Source organism: Dreissena polymorpha, chromosome 15, assembly GCF_020536995.1.
Source record: "Dreissena polymorpha isolate Duluth1 chromosome 15, UMN_Dpol_1.0, whole genome shotgun sequence".
In the NCBI taxonomy this organism is placed as follows: Eukaryota; Metazoa; Mollusca; class Bivalvia; order Myida; family Dreissenidae; genus Dreissena; species Dreissena polymorpha.
Window position 1 is genome coordinate 44,213,346 of NC_068369.1, and position 15,968 is coordinate 44,229,313.

The 15,968-nt window shown below is 35.9% G+C and overlaps 1 protein-coding gene across 1 annotated transcript in view; it reads left to right on the top strand.

The window, feature by feature from the left end:
• LOC127859898 (histone acetyltransferase type B catalytic subunit-like) overlaps positions 1 to 15,968 on the top strand; it is a 34,589-nt gene that overhangs the window by 6,044 nt on the left and 12,577 nt on the right. Inside the window, exons 3-7 of the mRNA XM_052397501.1 lie at positions 3,038 to 3,110; positions 10,695 to 10,818; positions 11,379 to 11,520; positions 14,362 to 14,515; positions 15,864 to 15,968. Of these exons, the coding sequence (XP_052253461.1) occupies positions 3,038 to 3,110; positions 10,695 to 10,818; positions 11,379 to 11,520; positions 14,362 to 14,515; positions 15,864 to 15,968 (598 nt within the window). The remainder of the gene's footprint in view (positions 1 to 3,037; positions 3,111 to 10,694; positions 10,819 to 11,378; positions 11,521 to 14,361; positions 14,516 to 15,863) is intronic.

Consider the following 15,968-nt stretch of genomic DNA (forward strand, 5'->3'; position numbering starts at 1 on the left):
AAATCAAAACTGTCAGTTTTGCTGGATAGAATGGCTTGTGTGATGCCCAGCTCTTGCCGTGGCAGAACAGCTTCTAAAGGCGGAAAACCAACAAATATCTTAAAATCTGATCAATAATGCAGACAATTTATAAATGTCTTGTTTTTTGTTGACTTCGAATCTGGAAGATTTTTTACGTAAAATTGTGGTACGAAAATCCAAAGGTATCAGATTTTGTGGTTTTAGGCCTAAACTTATTATATTTATAGTGATATGTAACCTTTCGGGATATCGGTAAAGTGGAGCAGACGAGGTGTAAATACGTTCAAAATTAAAGCTAAAAGACTAAAAAGTTAGATTGGAATATCTGTAAATTTGGTGAATAAATGTGTTTCTAATGGAAAACAACGACAACTTACCAGAATATTGCTCATGATCACACGTACAACTTTTTTCTGAGAGCGAATGGAAAATGCGTCACGAATTCTGACAAATAAACAGTAGGGTGTCGTTATTGAAATACCGCGATAATACTGGAAGAATAGAGATGCCAACTATAATGTTTAAAACAAATAATTTTTTAACAAGTGTTTGTGATTTGTCAGGATTATAATAACAATAAGATATTGAAAATATCAAAGCAAATAAATTCGACAGAAATCTGAGATTCAGCAATATATTTAAGACAGGTTATGTTCACATAAATTGTGTTTGGTAAAGACTGTCACTATATGCAGTAAACCAGTCTTCGGCTTATACCCACTGAAGATGAGTATTCAGGGGAGATAATTGAGTAATGACTTAATTCTGGAACGGTTGCGAAGAAAAACAAATAATGCGAGAATATTAAGTGCGATTTGCTACACAATTATGATGCCATTGATAAAATTTTTCCTGAGGTATGTAATTACATGTGATTTAGCATTTGTCAAAGTGTTTTCTATTTGTTCAAGGTCATAAATAGCATCGCGAAAATATATGTCGCGTGGCATTTTTTTTTAGACGCATCCATATGTGGTATTCTTATGTAATTTTATGTCTAAATTTACATATGTATGAACGGTCAACGCCCGCTTCGCGGGCTTTTGCCCGTATAAATTTACTATTTGGATTTTCTCACTTGAAAAATGTTTAGTTTTGAAAATTGCCACACCTTTCCATCCTTTTGGGAACCTAACACATTGCAATTGGGATTTTGTAATTTTTCCTTGGTAAGGAAAGTACGATTATTTCGAAGAAGAGGGCGTATATTGTTTTGCACATGTCGGTCCGTATGTCAGTCGGTCCACCAGATGGTTTCCCGATGATAACTCAAGAATGCTTAGGCCTAGGATCATGAAACTTCATAGGTACATTGATCATGACTGGCAGATGACCCCTATTAATTTTCAGGTCACTTGGTCAAAGGTCAAAGTCACGGTGACCTGAAATAGTAAAATGGTTTCCGGATGATAACTTAAGAACGCTTAGGCCTAGGATCATGAAACTTCATAGGTACATTGATCATGACTCGCAGATGACCCCTTTTGATTTTCAGGTCTCTAGGTCAAAGGTCAAGGTCATGGTGACCCGAAATAGTAAAATTGTTTCCAGATGGTTTCAGAATGATAACTCAAGAACGCTTAGGCCTAAGATCATGAAACTTCAAAGGTACATTGATCATGACTCGTAGATAACCCCTATTGATTTTGAGGTCACCAAGTCAAAGGTCAAGGTGACGGTGACCTGAAATAGTAAAATGGTTTCCGGATGATAACTCAAGAACACTTATGCCTAGGATCATGAAACTTCATACGTACATTGATCATGACTCGCAGATGATCCCTATTGATTTTCAGATCACTAGGTCAAAGGTCAAGATCAAGGTGACCCGAACTAGTAAAATGGTTTTTGGATGATAACTCAAGAACGCTTAAGCCTAGGATCATGAAACTTCATAGGTACATTGATCATGACTCGCAGATGACTCTATTGATTTTCAGGTCACTAGGTCAAAGGTCAAGGTCACGGTTACCCAAAATAGTAAAATGGTTTCTGGATGATAACTCCAGAACGCTTATGCCTGGGATCATGAAACTTCATAGGTACATTGATTTTCAGGTCACTTGGTTTAGGTCAAGGTCACGGTGACCCGAAATAGTAAAATGGTTTCCGGATGATAACTTAAGAACGCTAATGCCTAGGATCATAAAACTTCAAAGGTACATTGATCATGACTTGCAGATGACCCTATTGATTATCAGGTTACTAGGTCAAAGGTCAAGGTCACGGTGACCCGAAGTAGTAAAATGGTTTCCGGATGATAACTCAAGAATGCTTATGCCTAGGATCATGAAACTTCATAGGTACATTGATCATGACTCACAGATGACCCCTATTGATTTTCAGGTCACTAGGTCAAAGGTCAAGGTCACGGTGACCCAAATTGTAAAATGGTTTCTGGATGATAACTCAAGAACGCTTATGCCTAGGATCATGAAACTTCATAGGTACATTGATCATAACTCGCAGATGACCCCTATTGAATTTGAGGTCACTAGGTCAAAGGTCAAGGTCACGGTGACTCAACTTAGAAAAATGGTTTCTGAATGATAACTCAAGAACGCTTAGGCCTAGGATCATGAAACTTCATAGGTACATTGATCATGACTTGCAGATGACCCCTATTGACTTTCAGGTCACTAGGTCAAAGGTCAAGGTCACAGTGCCAAAAAAAGTATTCACACAATGGCTGCCACTACAATTGACAGCCCATATGGGGGGCATGCATGTTTTACAAACAGCCCTTGTTAAAAAAGGAAAATAATTGCTGACCAAATTGCGCAATATCTATTTAAATGACTGCAATGTTACCAATATGATTATGTTCTTAAAACACATGACTGCCAATCTGAGTTTTACTGAAATTACTCTATAAATTTTCGGACACCCGTAGTTTCTGACAAAACAATTATTTTAAGTAACTCCATTTTTTTATACCGATACATTCAGATTTTTTTGATGATTGGGCCATATTCAGACTTGTTTAAAAAGTTGTTTTTATTTTAATTTCTTTCAGTCCGTGACGTTGCCGACCTTGGAAACAATGAAGGATTTAGACCAGAAATGTGCCATCAGGTTTTCGGGGATCAGTAAGTTTGAGTGGGCTTTTTTTGCTAGTTCCAGTCAGATCTTAATCATATTTGTGTTTCCTGTAAGTACCGAGGTATACTTTTTGATCCAAGATGTTGCCACCATTATGGGAATCTTCGAGTACTAAATAAAAACATCTCATATATGCAGATGCATTTTACCCCTGAAAATGTCTTATTACGCTACTTTTAATTTTATATGTACAGTCCACTCTCATTATCTCGAAGTCGGCAGGAACAAGAAAAATATCATGATAACGAGAGTTCGAGATATCCGATGTAGGCATTTTCAAAGAAAGAATGAGACGAAAATGTTCATTGTTTTTAACATCTAAATACCTGCTAAGTGGTCTAACTAAAGCAGTCACCGTGTAGCATAATACTCTACCGGATATAAACGCATTTTTACGAGGCACGATTAATTTTGCTATTTAAATGCTTAAAATGACGTTTAAGTATTACAGAATTGCATGAACACATGCGGTTATAATTTTTCTAAACTGTCGAGTTAACATCTGGTAATGTTGCTATTTAAAGTTATGATGCAATTGATGAGGGTTTTCCATCTAAACATGTATAAATCACGTTCCGCAATACTGAACTTTACATGTAAAATGCAAAGTTCAATCGATTGTTAGTACATGATCAAATAAATTTCAGCAGGCTGTGTATTAATTGCAGTTAATTTATGTTAAAGTGACAGTTAAAGTGACAGGCCTTACTCAAGTGTAAATGGCTAATAACGACATTACACACGTGTGATCATTGATGCAATTAACGGATCAATTTCCTAACAAACAGTATCGGGAGCAGCCGGGCGAAGCGGGACAGTGAAGTATCAAAGAAAAAATTTCTCACCTTTTGCAGACACTGGGACAGTTATTCGCACTTTGGGATAAACCACAGTAAATACATGTAAAATCAGGAGTCGGGACAAAATTTTATATCGAGATATCGAATAATTCGACATAACGAAAATTGAGATATGCAATGTTTATTTATATAGATAAAGAAGGAAAAAAATTGGGACATTGAGCTTACTTCGACATATCGAAAATATCGAGATATCCAATGTCGAGATAACGAGAGTGAACTGTATACAAAAATCTTCTTTTGTGTCTAAAATAACATTCCGATTGTATTTTCAGTAAATGTGTTTTTCACTGAGAATTTATGAGACTAACCTAGTTGTCTTGAAGGACTGAGATTGGGCTGATGAAGGTTTAAAATTCGCCCTTACTGCTTACAAATTATCATTTATTAGTCCTACCTCTGTCACACTTTTCTGGATCCTGCAATAACTTAAAAAGTTATTCATATTTTTTCATGAAGATGGCAAAATATGGAGAATATGCACGTCATATCATTATGTTCCTACATCAAGAATTCTGGTTGCTATGGCAACAAATAGACTAGAAAAATTGCTGGAAATTGAAGAGTTTCATCGATAGGGGACTTTTATTGCTTGGCAATATTCTTGTTAATTCAGTGTGTTTTTAGCTCACCTGAGTACTACGTGCTCATGGTGAGCTTTTGTGATCGCATTTTGTCCGTCGTCCGTCGTGCTGCGTCAACATTTGCCTTGTTAACACTCTAGAGGCCACATTTATTGTCCAATCTTCATGAAATTTGGTCAGAAGATTGGTCTCAATGATATCTTGGATGAGTTCGAAAATGGTTACTTTTGCTTGAAAAACTGCCAAGGGGCGGGGCATTTTTCCTTATATGGCTATAGTAAAATCTTGTTAACACTCTAGAGGCCGCATTTATTTCTGGTCTTCATGAAACTTGGTCAGAAGATTCATCCCAATAATATCTTGGACGAGTTCGAAAATGATGCCGGTTGTTTGAAAAATATGGCCGCCAGGGGGCGGGGCATTTTTCCTTATATGGCTATAGTAAAACCTTGTTAACACTCTAGAGGCCACATTTATTTTCAGATCTTCGTGAAACTTGCTCAGAAGATTTGTCCCAATGATATCTTGAATGAGTTCAAAAATGGTAACCTTCCTTGAAAAACATGGCTGCCTAGGGGTGGGGCATTTTTCCTTATATGGCTATAGTAAAATCTTGTTAACACTCTAGTTTACCCAATCTTCATAAAATTTGGTCAGAACATTTGTTTCCTGTGTAGTAAAGTTTGGTTTTATTATGTCATTATTATGTATCATTAAACGTATTATGTAATTTTTCATAACACAGAATTTTCATAATTCACATAACAATTTTAGTCATGAGCATAAGCCTATCAACTAAGAGATAGCTGAAAGAAAGACAACATGTACATGATTTTGCAGTATTTATCTCCCTTGTTTAACCTGGTTCAGTAATCTATTTTTCGGCGTAAGCTGTATTAAGCCAGCTTTTCACCCTGACTTGACCTTTGTAAGTGTCCAATAATATTCAAATAAAATTTCCCGCGGCTAGGTACGCATGAATACACTTCATTTATTCCATTGGCTGATTTGAGTATAACACCAGAACATTGGAAACATATCCGCGTCTTTGTAACACTGTTTTACTGCATGAAACAATTTTATCTCTAATGAAAAGGCTCAATAGATAGAGGAGATAGAACAATTTTACAATCAATTTTCGACATAAATACAGTTTGTGCGTTCACCTTTTATTTTCAGAGAATTACCAGCGCAAAAGCGTTTATACTAAAGGCTATATTCTCATATTTAGTACTTACTTGCATTGCATTCCAACCCGCGAGGTTTCGGGTCAATGTGTGAAAGTCAGAGTTTATATACAGTTCATCACCGGAGTTCGCAAAAGGGGTTGCGATCTTTTCATTGAAGGAAAAAATTGGAATCTATGCTATTTTTGTCTGATGGAGTAAATAGTTCGTTTAGTCGCTTTGTCGATATATCAATATTTTAGGCACAGCTGTTGCCTTGGTCGTGTACAGTTGGCGTAAACAAGCCGTCGTTTCAGCAGCAGAATTGTTACCTAACTTTCATGCATTGCATTCCAATCCGCAAGGTATCAAGGTCAGTTTGCGGTCAGTTGCAGAAATCTTTATATAAACGCCGTCTCGTAAACTTTGTGCACTTGAAGTCTGTTTTGATCAGAAAGATACTAAATAAAGATATTCGGCGATATTATTGTGGTATGTCAATCATCGATTTTTAATATGTTTTCAACATTTGCATAATAAGGACCATTTTTGATAAAATTAATTAGAAATATTTATCCATTTAGACCAGTTTATTAAGCATGAGCACAATAATTCACTATACTATAATTATGCAATTAAATAAGATTCGAGTATTGCCGGCTGACCTATATGCACTCGTTTATTTTCATGTTTCTTGTGTTTTTCTATTCTGTAAATATAGATATCTGAGTAATAATATCACATGAAGCAAAATAAGCCACGAAATCTGGCGCAACACCCCGTAATTGATTTGCTTGTGATGTAGCTAAGAACTGCGCAGAAAAAAGGCATCCGCTACTTTTTATCTCATAAACATCAACCACAATCAACGCCGTATATCTTTTTTAAAAGATATTTCTTGTTAGTTCTGCTCTGGAATTTGGGAAGATATTGATCATTGATAAATTGACTATTCTGAAGGAAATATACTACTCTGCCATTGATCTCTTCTGAGCTGTATAAAATAAGCTGTTTTGGCTGATTTAAACACCTCTTGATGCTTTCTTGAAAAGGTAACAGCTCTTGAAAAAGGTTGGAATTTTGAAATAATTAATCTCTGAATTATTTCAACACCAGCATCAAGACATTTTGGCATTGTTTTCTAAATTATTATTATTATTTAGATTATTTTTATTTGATATTTTCTAAATTAGAAAGACTCTTATTTTATTTCAATAACTTTAGTAAATTCTTCTTATTATTACATTTGATTCACTGAAGTTTCCTAATCTCCATCGATATTGTTCTTTAGATTAAGTTAGACCTATTTTGTAAACTAGATTTTTGAAGCACTTTCTAGACTTGCAGTAACTAATATTTATATCAGTTTTTTGACAGATTGTGAACTTCTGTTTACATTCATTAAGGTATTTGCTGAATGTTGTTCATTTTTAGCTCGACTATTATATATGAAATATATATCGTGGAGCTATCCTACTCACGTCGGCGTTAGCGTAAGCGTCTGCGTTAGCGTGCAAATGTTTAAGTTTTCGTACTACCCCAAATATTTTCTTTGTCCCTTGACATATTGCTTTCATATTTTGCATAATTGTTTACCAACATGACCCCAACCTGTTAACAAGAGCAGATAACTCTATCAAGCATTTTGTCGTAATTATAGCCCCTTTTCCACTTAAAATATGCAGCAAATGTGAAAGTTTTCGTACTACCTCATTTATTTTCATTGTCCCTTGACATATTGCTTTTTAGCTCGACTATTATATATCAAATATATATAGTGGAGCTATCCTTCTCACCCCGGCGGCGGCGATAGCGTCTGCGTTAGCGTGCAAATGTTAAAGTTTTCGTACTACCCCAATTATTTTCATTGTCCCTTGACATATTGCTTTCATATTTTGCATACTTGTTTACCAACATCACCCCAACTTATAAACAAGAGCAGACAACTCTATCAAGCATTTTGTCATAATTATAGCCCCTTTTCCACTTAGAATATGCAGCAAATGTTAAAGTTTTCGTACTACCCCAATTATTTTCATTGTCCCATGACATATTGCTTTCATATTTTGCATACTTGTTTACCAACATCACCTCAACTTATAAACAAGAGCAGACAACTCTATCAAGCATTTTGTCATAATTATAGCCCCTTTTCCACTAAGAATATGCAGCAAATGTGAAAGTTTTCGTACTATCCCATTTATTTTCATTGTCCCTTGACATATTGCTTTCATATTTTGCATACTTGTTTACAGAGGTGTCAAAGTTCAGGATTATTCCTGAAATCAGGATTTTGGCCCTTAAGGACCAATTTTTAATTGATATAAATCAGAGGATTTTTTTCTGGAATTTTAAGATTATTGTCACAAAATGTCATCTTAAACACAAATTATTTTACTTTGACATATTGTTTACAAAGTAATAAACAATAGTTAACAAAGTTACATGAATTATTAACCCTTTTTTGCTCTGGCCCCCAAACGATAGGCTTATTTTCAGGATTTTAGATTTTGGCCAATTTACACCCCTGCTGTTTACCAACATCACCCCAACCTATAAACAAGAGCAAACAACTCTATCATGCATTTTGTCATAATTATTGCCCCTTTTATACTTAGAATATGCATATTATTGATAAATCTATCTTAAAGTTAGCGTACTACCCCAAATATTTCCTATATCCTTTGACATATAGCTTTTATATGCTGCATACTTGTTTACCAATATGACCCCAACCTATAAACAAGAGCAAACCCCTGTATCAAGCATTTTGACATAATTATGGCCCCTTTTACACTTAGATAGTTGAACATTTTGCTTAAATTGCCATAACTTCTTTATTTATGATCACATTTTATTATTACTTTGACAAAACAACACTTACCTGAATACCACAATGGATTCACCCAAACAATACCCCACACCCCTACCCAGAATCCCCCCCCCCCAACCTCCCCCCCCCCCCCAATTTTTTTTAGACATCATCTAATAAATTACCACACACCACATTATACCCCCCTCTCATCCCCCCAATTTAATTTTTTTAAACATCATCTAATAAATTACCACACCCCACATTATACCCCCCCTCTCACCCCCCCCCCCCCCTCTACTCCCCCCAATTTTTGTTTCCATTTTTTATTTTTGAAAGATCCTCTCATAAATTTTTGAATATGAACAATTTCTCCATTATGGCTTACGTTATACTGTCAAGCACTCGAATAGTCGCAGGCTTTTTCCGCCCTATGCCACGGGTCCGAAATTCGGCCCCATTCTCAATGCAAATCTGATTGTTTTTTCCCAATTGAAAAAAAAATTCCCAATTGAAAAAAAAATATATAATTTTTTTTTATTTTTTTTATATTTTTTTTTATCCTTAAAATATATAAGTTGACCTGATCCGTAGAATATAGAACGTATTGCATAATTAAATTATCTGTTGCCTTGAATTTGTTTTAAAAACTGTAAAATATGTTAATGATTATTTAAGACTTTCCTTATTTTCCTCAAAATCCGGCGCTTCGCGCGTTTTTTTTCACCTAAAAAAAGGCCAAGCCTTTTACCCAAATTCAGATTAAAAAACCTGCACTTATCACACGTTCATAATATTTTGTAAAATTTTAATAATAAGTTATCCAAATAGTCGTTATTTACCAGTTAACGGCTTCTTTGAAATATAAGAAACACTATTTACATCATGCGATAATTTTTCCCAATTGAGCCAATTTTGCGATTAATTTTTTCCCAAAATGGGGGTCTTCACGACGCATATTTCCCAAAATTCCAGTGTGGCGTTTTCCCAAAATGGAGCGGAAAAAGCCTGAGTCGAGCCGCTGTCCTCTGACAGCTCTTGTTGTAACAATACTTAGATTCCTTAGACTTGGCTTGTACCTGTTTTTAATTCTCTGTCATTGTTCTTCATTTTCCGAGTTCTTGGAATAAAAGTAAGTTATTTTTGTTAAAGCTGCTTTGGTTTTCACTTATAAATAAATTCTTTGAGTGTATTAAGGCGTCTCTGGCTGGACACCTTTAGTAAATTGAATTACAACCAGTCAGTGGTGTCATCCTGACCGGAAATAAGCTTTAGTCAAATAAATATTTCTGCAATCCATAAGTGCTCACAAAGTTACATAACTCGTAACTGTCCTGTGACCGGTTCATTTGCATAAGCGAAGGAGACAGCACTACCACACCTGAATACGACAGTTGAGTTTGATAATGGTTTGGATCGGTAAAAAAAAAATATATTTATATGGTAAAAAAGGTTGTGAACACTCTAGAAGTCACATTTTTTGCCTAATGATCATGGAATTTTGTCAAAACATTAGTTATGTGGATGTCTTGGACAAGTTTGAAAATGGTAGTGATCAGTGAAAAAACATGGCCGCCAGGGAGTTGGGCAGTTTTCTCTATTTGTATATAGTGAAAACATGTGAACAGTCTAAAAGACACATTTTTTGCCCAATCTTCATGAAATTTGGACATGTCTTGGAAGAGTTAAAAAATGGTTCAGGTCTGTTAAAAAACATGGCCACCAAGGGGCCATTTGTTGTTCATTCTTCATGAAACTTGGTTAGAACATTTGTTCCATTGATATTTTGGGTTGCAAAGAACAGTTCATTTCTTTTTATCTCAGGTGAGCAACTTTGGGCCATTCGGGCCCTCTTGTTTCACCATTATGGGAATCGGGCTGAGGTCATTTGCATTGGAAGAGACATGTTGTAATGAGATCATTCTTAATAAATGCAGGACTTGAATGATTTTAAGCTCTATTATTCACCTAACAGCTTTCACTCATAAGGTCTGTGTCTGCATATTGTTCTGGTCAAGTTTTGCCTGTCTGTTTTGCTACTTATATTTGGAAACATACATCAAACATACATTATACTATCAAAACGGAAAGAAAATCTATAAACATAAAATGTTGAACCGTTGTCTGAGGTTTGGTTCCTGTTTCTTAGGGAGAGCATATTTGGCTACAAGGACCTCTGCATACAGATGTACTACACAGCTGCCCGACTGAACACCTATCTGAACATCACCTACACCGGCAAGGTCTCCCCAGACAAGAATGATGGACTTAAGGTCTGCAATCACAATTTTGTTTTCCCTCTTTAGAAGGGGCATTCCTCTTAAGAGAATTTTATGCCGCCGGATCGAATGATCGGGGGTTTATTGTTTTTGGCCTGTTTGTCATTGCATGTGTGTGTCCTAAAACTTAAACCATGGTAATAACTTTTGCAATATTGAAGATAGCAACTTCATATTTGGCATGCATTTGTATCTCATGGAGCTGCACATTTTGAGTGGTGAAAGGTCAAGGTCATCCTTCAAGGTCAAATATATGACTTCAGAGGGGCGCAATAGGGGGCATTGTGTTTCTGACAATCACAGCTCTTGTTTAAATGATGCATTTGACCAGAATTTTTTCTTTACCATGTAAAATATATTTACCTTTCTCAGTTTTGTTGATAAAATATTTTGCAAAATGGATGCCAATTATTTTTGCAGGAGAATTTAGTTGGACATTTACATATTTGATAACAAAAATAACATGATCATCAGAAGGTTAATGACAGAAATAACATCAGGAAAATGTTAACAAAAACTGCTTGATTATCAATAAGATTCCCCGTTTGTTGCAGCCTGATGATGTGATAGGAGCCCTTTCCAAGGAGATTCCCCCTGGTTACTACACCAGCATCGATGACTTCAGTGCCTCTGTAGCTAAAGATGCTACATTCAAGCCGTTTGGAGAGCTTCTTCACACATACACTGTTGGGAAGGGTGGGTGCAGATTTACTGAACGAAAGGCATAACTCACTGTTAGAAAGGCATAATTCACTGCAAGAAAGACATAATTCACTGTTAGAAAGGCATAGTTTACTGTAAGAAAGGCATAATTCATTGTTAGAAAGGCATGATTAACTGCTAGAAAGGCATAATTCACTCGATCACTGCAAGAAAGGCATAATTCATTGTTAGAAAGGCATAATTTACTGTTTAAAAGGCATTATTCACTGTAAGAAAGACATAAATTACTGAACGAAAGGCATAACTCACTGTTAGAAAGGCATAATTCACTGCAAGAAAGACATAATTCACTGTTAGAAAGGCATAATTTACTGTAAGGAAGGCATAATTCATTGTTAGAAAGGCATAATTAACTGCTAGAAAGGCATAATTCACTCGATCACTGCAAGAAAGGCATAATTCACTGTCAGAAAGGCATAGTTCACTGTAAGAAAGGCATAATTCACTGTTAGAAAGGCATAATGCACTGTAAAAAAGGCATAATTCACTGTGTCAGAAAGGCATAATTCACTGTAAGAAAGGCATAATTCACTGTAAGCAAGGCATAACTCACTCTTAAAAAGGCATTATTCACTGTAAGAAAGGCATAATTCACTCTTAGAAAGACAAAATTCACTGTTAGAAAGGCATAATTCACTGTTAGAAAGGCCAAATTTGCTGTAAGAAAGGCATATTTCACTGTAAGCAATGCATAATTCACTGTTAGAAAGGCATAATTCACTGTAAGCAAGACACAATTCACTGTTAGAAAGGCATAATTCACTGTTAGGCATAATTCACTGTTAGATAAGCATGATTCACTGTTAGAAAGGCACAGTTCACTGTTAGAAAGGCATAATTCACTGTAAGCAAGGCACAATTCACTGTAAGAAAGGCATAATTCACTGTAAAGCAAGGCATAAGTCACTTTTAGAGAGGCATAATTCACTCTTAGAAAGGCATAATTCACTCTTAGAAAGGCATAATTCACTGTTAGAAAGGCATAATTCACTGTAAGCAAGGCATAATTCACTGTAAGGCCAAAAAGAAAGAAAGGTCCGTTTCAGGTCTTCTGACCGTATCTCCTGAATTGGCGCCGACCCTTTACTTTTATTGGGGTCGCCAAAAAAAACACAACATTTTCATTCATATAAGATGTAATATCAAGCAAACAAAGCATATAGAAAGGCATAGTTCACTGTAAGCAAGGCATAATTCACTGTTAGAAAGGCATAATTCACTTCAGATGTTAGAAAGGCATAATTCACTGTAAGCAATGCATAATTCACTGTAAGCTATGCATAATTCACTGTTTGAAAGGCATAATTCACTGTAAGAAAGGCATAATTCACTGTAAGAAAGGCATAATTCACTGCTAGAAAGGCACAATTCACTGTTAGTAAGGCATACCCGGTAATGCACTGTAAGAATGGCATAATTCACTGTAGAAAGGCATAATTCACTGTGAGAAAGGCATAATTCACTGTTAGAAAGGCATAAACCACTGTTAGAAAGCTATAATTCACTGTTAGTAAGGCATGATTCATTGTTAGGCTTAAGTCACTGTTAAAAAGGCAATATTCACTGTTAGAAAGGCATAATTCACTGTTAAAAAGGCAATATTCACTGTTAGAAAGGCATATTGCGGGAGGCATGGCTGAAGTCTATTTGATAAGATGTACCGAATATCTCAGAAATCTTGTCAGGAGATGATTAAAATACAAACAGACTAGCTTTGGTTTTTACCATAGATTTTTCTGAAGTTTAAGTTTCAACTATTTAGACTAAAAGTCTGCAGAAAGAGGAAGATCTAGGGAAAAAAAATCAGGGTGCTTTGAAAGGGGCAGTCTTGAAAACTGGGCCAGTTTGGTTGCATTTTCGTATCATTCAATAAATCTACATAATTTCTAAGACCAGCGCATAGAATTTAGTTTTTATGTCCCCCACTATAGTAGTGGGGGACATATTGTTTTTGCCCTGTCTGTCTGTTGGTCCGTTGGTCTGTTGGTCTGTTTGCGCCAACATTAACATTTTGCAATAACTTTTGCTACATTGAAGATAGCAACTTCATATTTGGCCTGCATGTGTATCTCATGAAGCTGCACATTTTGAGTGGTGAAAGGTCAAGGTCAGAGGTCAAATATATGTGGCCAAAATCGCTCATTTTATGAATACTTTTGCAATATTGAAGATAACAACTTGATATTTGGCATGCATGTGTATCTCATATAGCTGCACATTTTGAGTCGTGAAAGGTCAAGGTCAAGGTCATCCTTCAAGGTCAGAGGTCAAATATATGTGGCCCAAATCGCTTATTTTATAAATACTTTTGCAAAAATGAAGATAGCAACTTGATATTTGGCATGGATGTGCATCTCATGGAGCTGCACATTTTGAGTGGTGGAAGGTCAAAGTCAAGGTCATCCTTCAAGGTCAGAGGTCAAATATATGTGGCCGAAATCGCTTATTTTATGAATACTTTTGCAATATTGAAGATAGCAACTTGATATTTGGCATGCATGTGTATCTAATGGAGCTGCACATTTTGAGTTGTGAAAGGTCAAGGTCAAGGTCATCCTTCACAAGGTCAAGGTCATCCTACAAGGTCAAACGTCATATAGGGGGACATTGTGTTTCACAAACACATCTTGTTGAAGGTTAGAACACTTTTCTTCCCTTGAACTTTTTCAGAAATTTGTTTTTCAAAAAAAAATTATATATTATTTTTTTCCAACATTGAGGGATAGGAGAGAAGAGCTACATAGGAGCAAGCTGCAGCACCATTCTAGATTAGTTTAAGATGTTTTTCTAGCAATATGGTTTCTGGTATTTCAGAGGGCCGGGAGAGACAGTTTGAGATCTACCGGACAGACATCGCGTGCCCTGGTTTCCGTGACTACCACAGTCGTCTGCAGACATTCATTCTGTTCTTCATTGATGCAGCCTCATACATTGACGTTGATGACGACAGATGGAGCTTCTACCTAGTGTAAGTGTAACAGTGAATGTTATAGTTGGGTGAAAGTGTAACAGGATAATGTCATAGTTGGGTGTAACAGTGGAATGACAAGTTGGATTTAAGAGAAACAGTGGAATGTTATAGTAATGTTTAAATGTAACAGTGGAATGTCATAGTTGTGCGTGGCAGTGGAATGTCAAGTTGGATGTAAGTGAAAGAGTGGAATGTTATGGTAATGTGTAAGTGTAACAGTGGAATGTCAAAGTTTGATTTAAGTGTTACAATGGAATGTCATAGTTGGGTGTAAGTGTAACAATGGAATGTCATAGTTGAAATTGAGGATAACTATGAAATGTCATAGATGGGTGTAAGTGTAACAATCAAATGTCATAGATGGGTGTAAGTGTAACAACGGAGGTCATAGATAGGTGTTATACTTAAAGTGTAACAATGGAATGTCATAGATGGTTGTAAGTATAACAGTTGAATGTGATAGTTGAGTGTAAGTGTAACAATGGAATGTCATAGATGGGTGTAAGTGTAGCAATGGAATGTCGTAGATGGTTGTAAGTGTAACAGTTGAATGTCATAGTTGGGTGTAAGTGTAACAATGGAATGTCATAGTTGGGTGTAAGTGTAACAATGGAATGTCATAGTTGAAATTGAGGATAACTATGGAATGTCATAGATAGGTGTAAGTGTAACAATGGAATGTCATAGATGGATGTAAGTGTAGCAGTTGAATAACATAGATGGGTCTTAGTGTAACAATAGAATGTCATAGTTGGGTGTAAATGTAACTATGGAATGTCAAAGTTGAGTGTATGTTTAACAATGGAATATCATAGTTGATTGTGAGTATAAGAATGGAATTTCATGGGTGTAAGTGAAACAGTTGTATGTCGTAGTTGGATGTTAGTGTAATTATTGAATGTTATAGTAGGGTGTAAGTGAAACAGTTGTATGTCATACTTGGGTGTAAGTGTAACAATGAAATTTCATAGTTGATTGTAAGTGTAACAATGGAATGGCATTGATGGATATATGTGTAACAGTTGAATGTCATAGATGGATGTAAGTGTAAATGTGGACTGGCATAGCTTGGTGTAAGTGTAGCAGTGAAATGTCATAGATGGATGTAAGTGTAACAGTTGAATGGCATTGTTTTGTGTAAGTGTTGCAGTGAAATGTCTTTTTTTTTTTAGTGCAACAGTGGAATGGCATAGTTTAATTAGAGTTCAACAATGGAATTTTATAGTTGGGTGCAAGTGTAACAGTGGGTCCCACAAAGTTGGGACCCACAATCGCTCAAAGTCATGTTACTTTGCTTTGGTCCCACAACGGAATGGTATAAGAGTTGTTTGTCTTTCATTGTAAGGTTTGAGAAGTACAAACACGATGGCAGTGTGATGTATGCGACAGTAGGCTACATGACCGTGTACAGTTACTATGCATATCCAAGCAGAGTACGCCCCAGAATCAG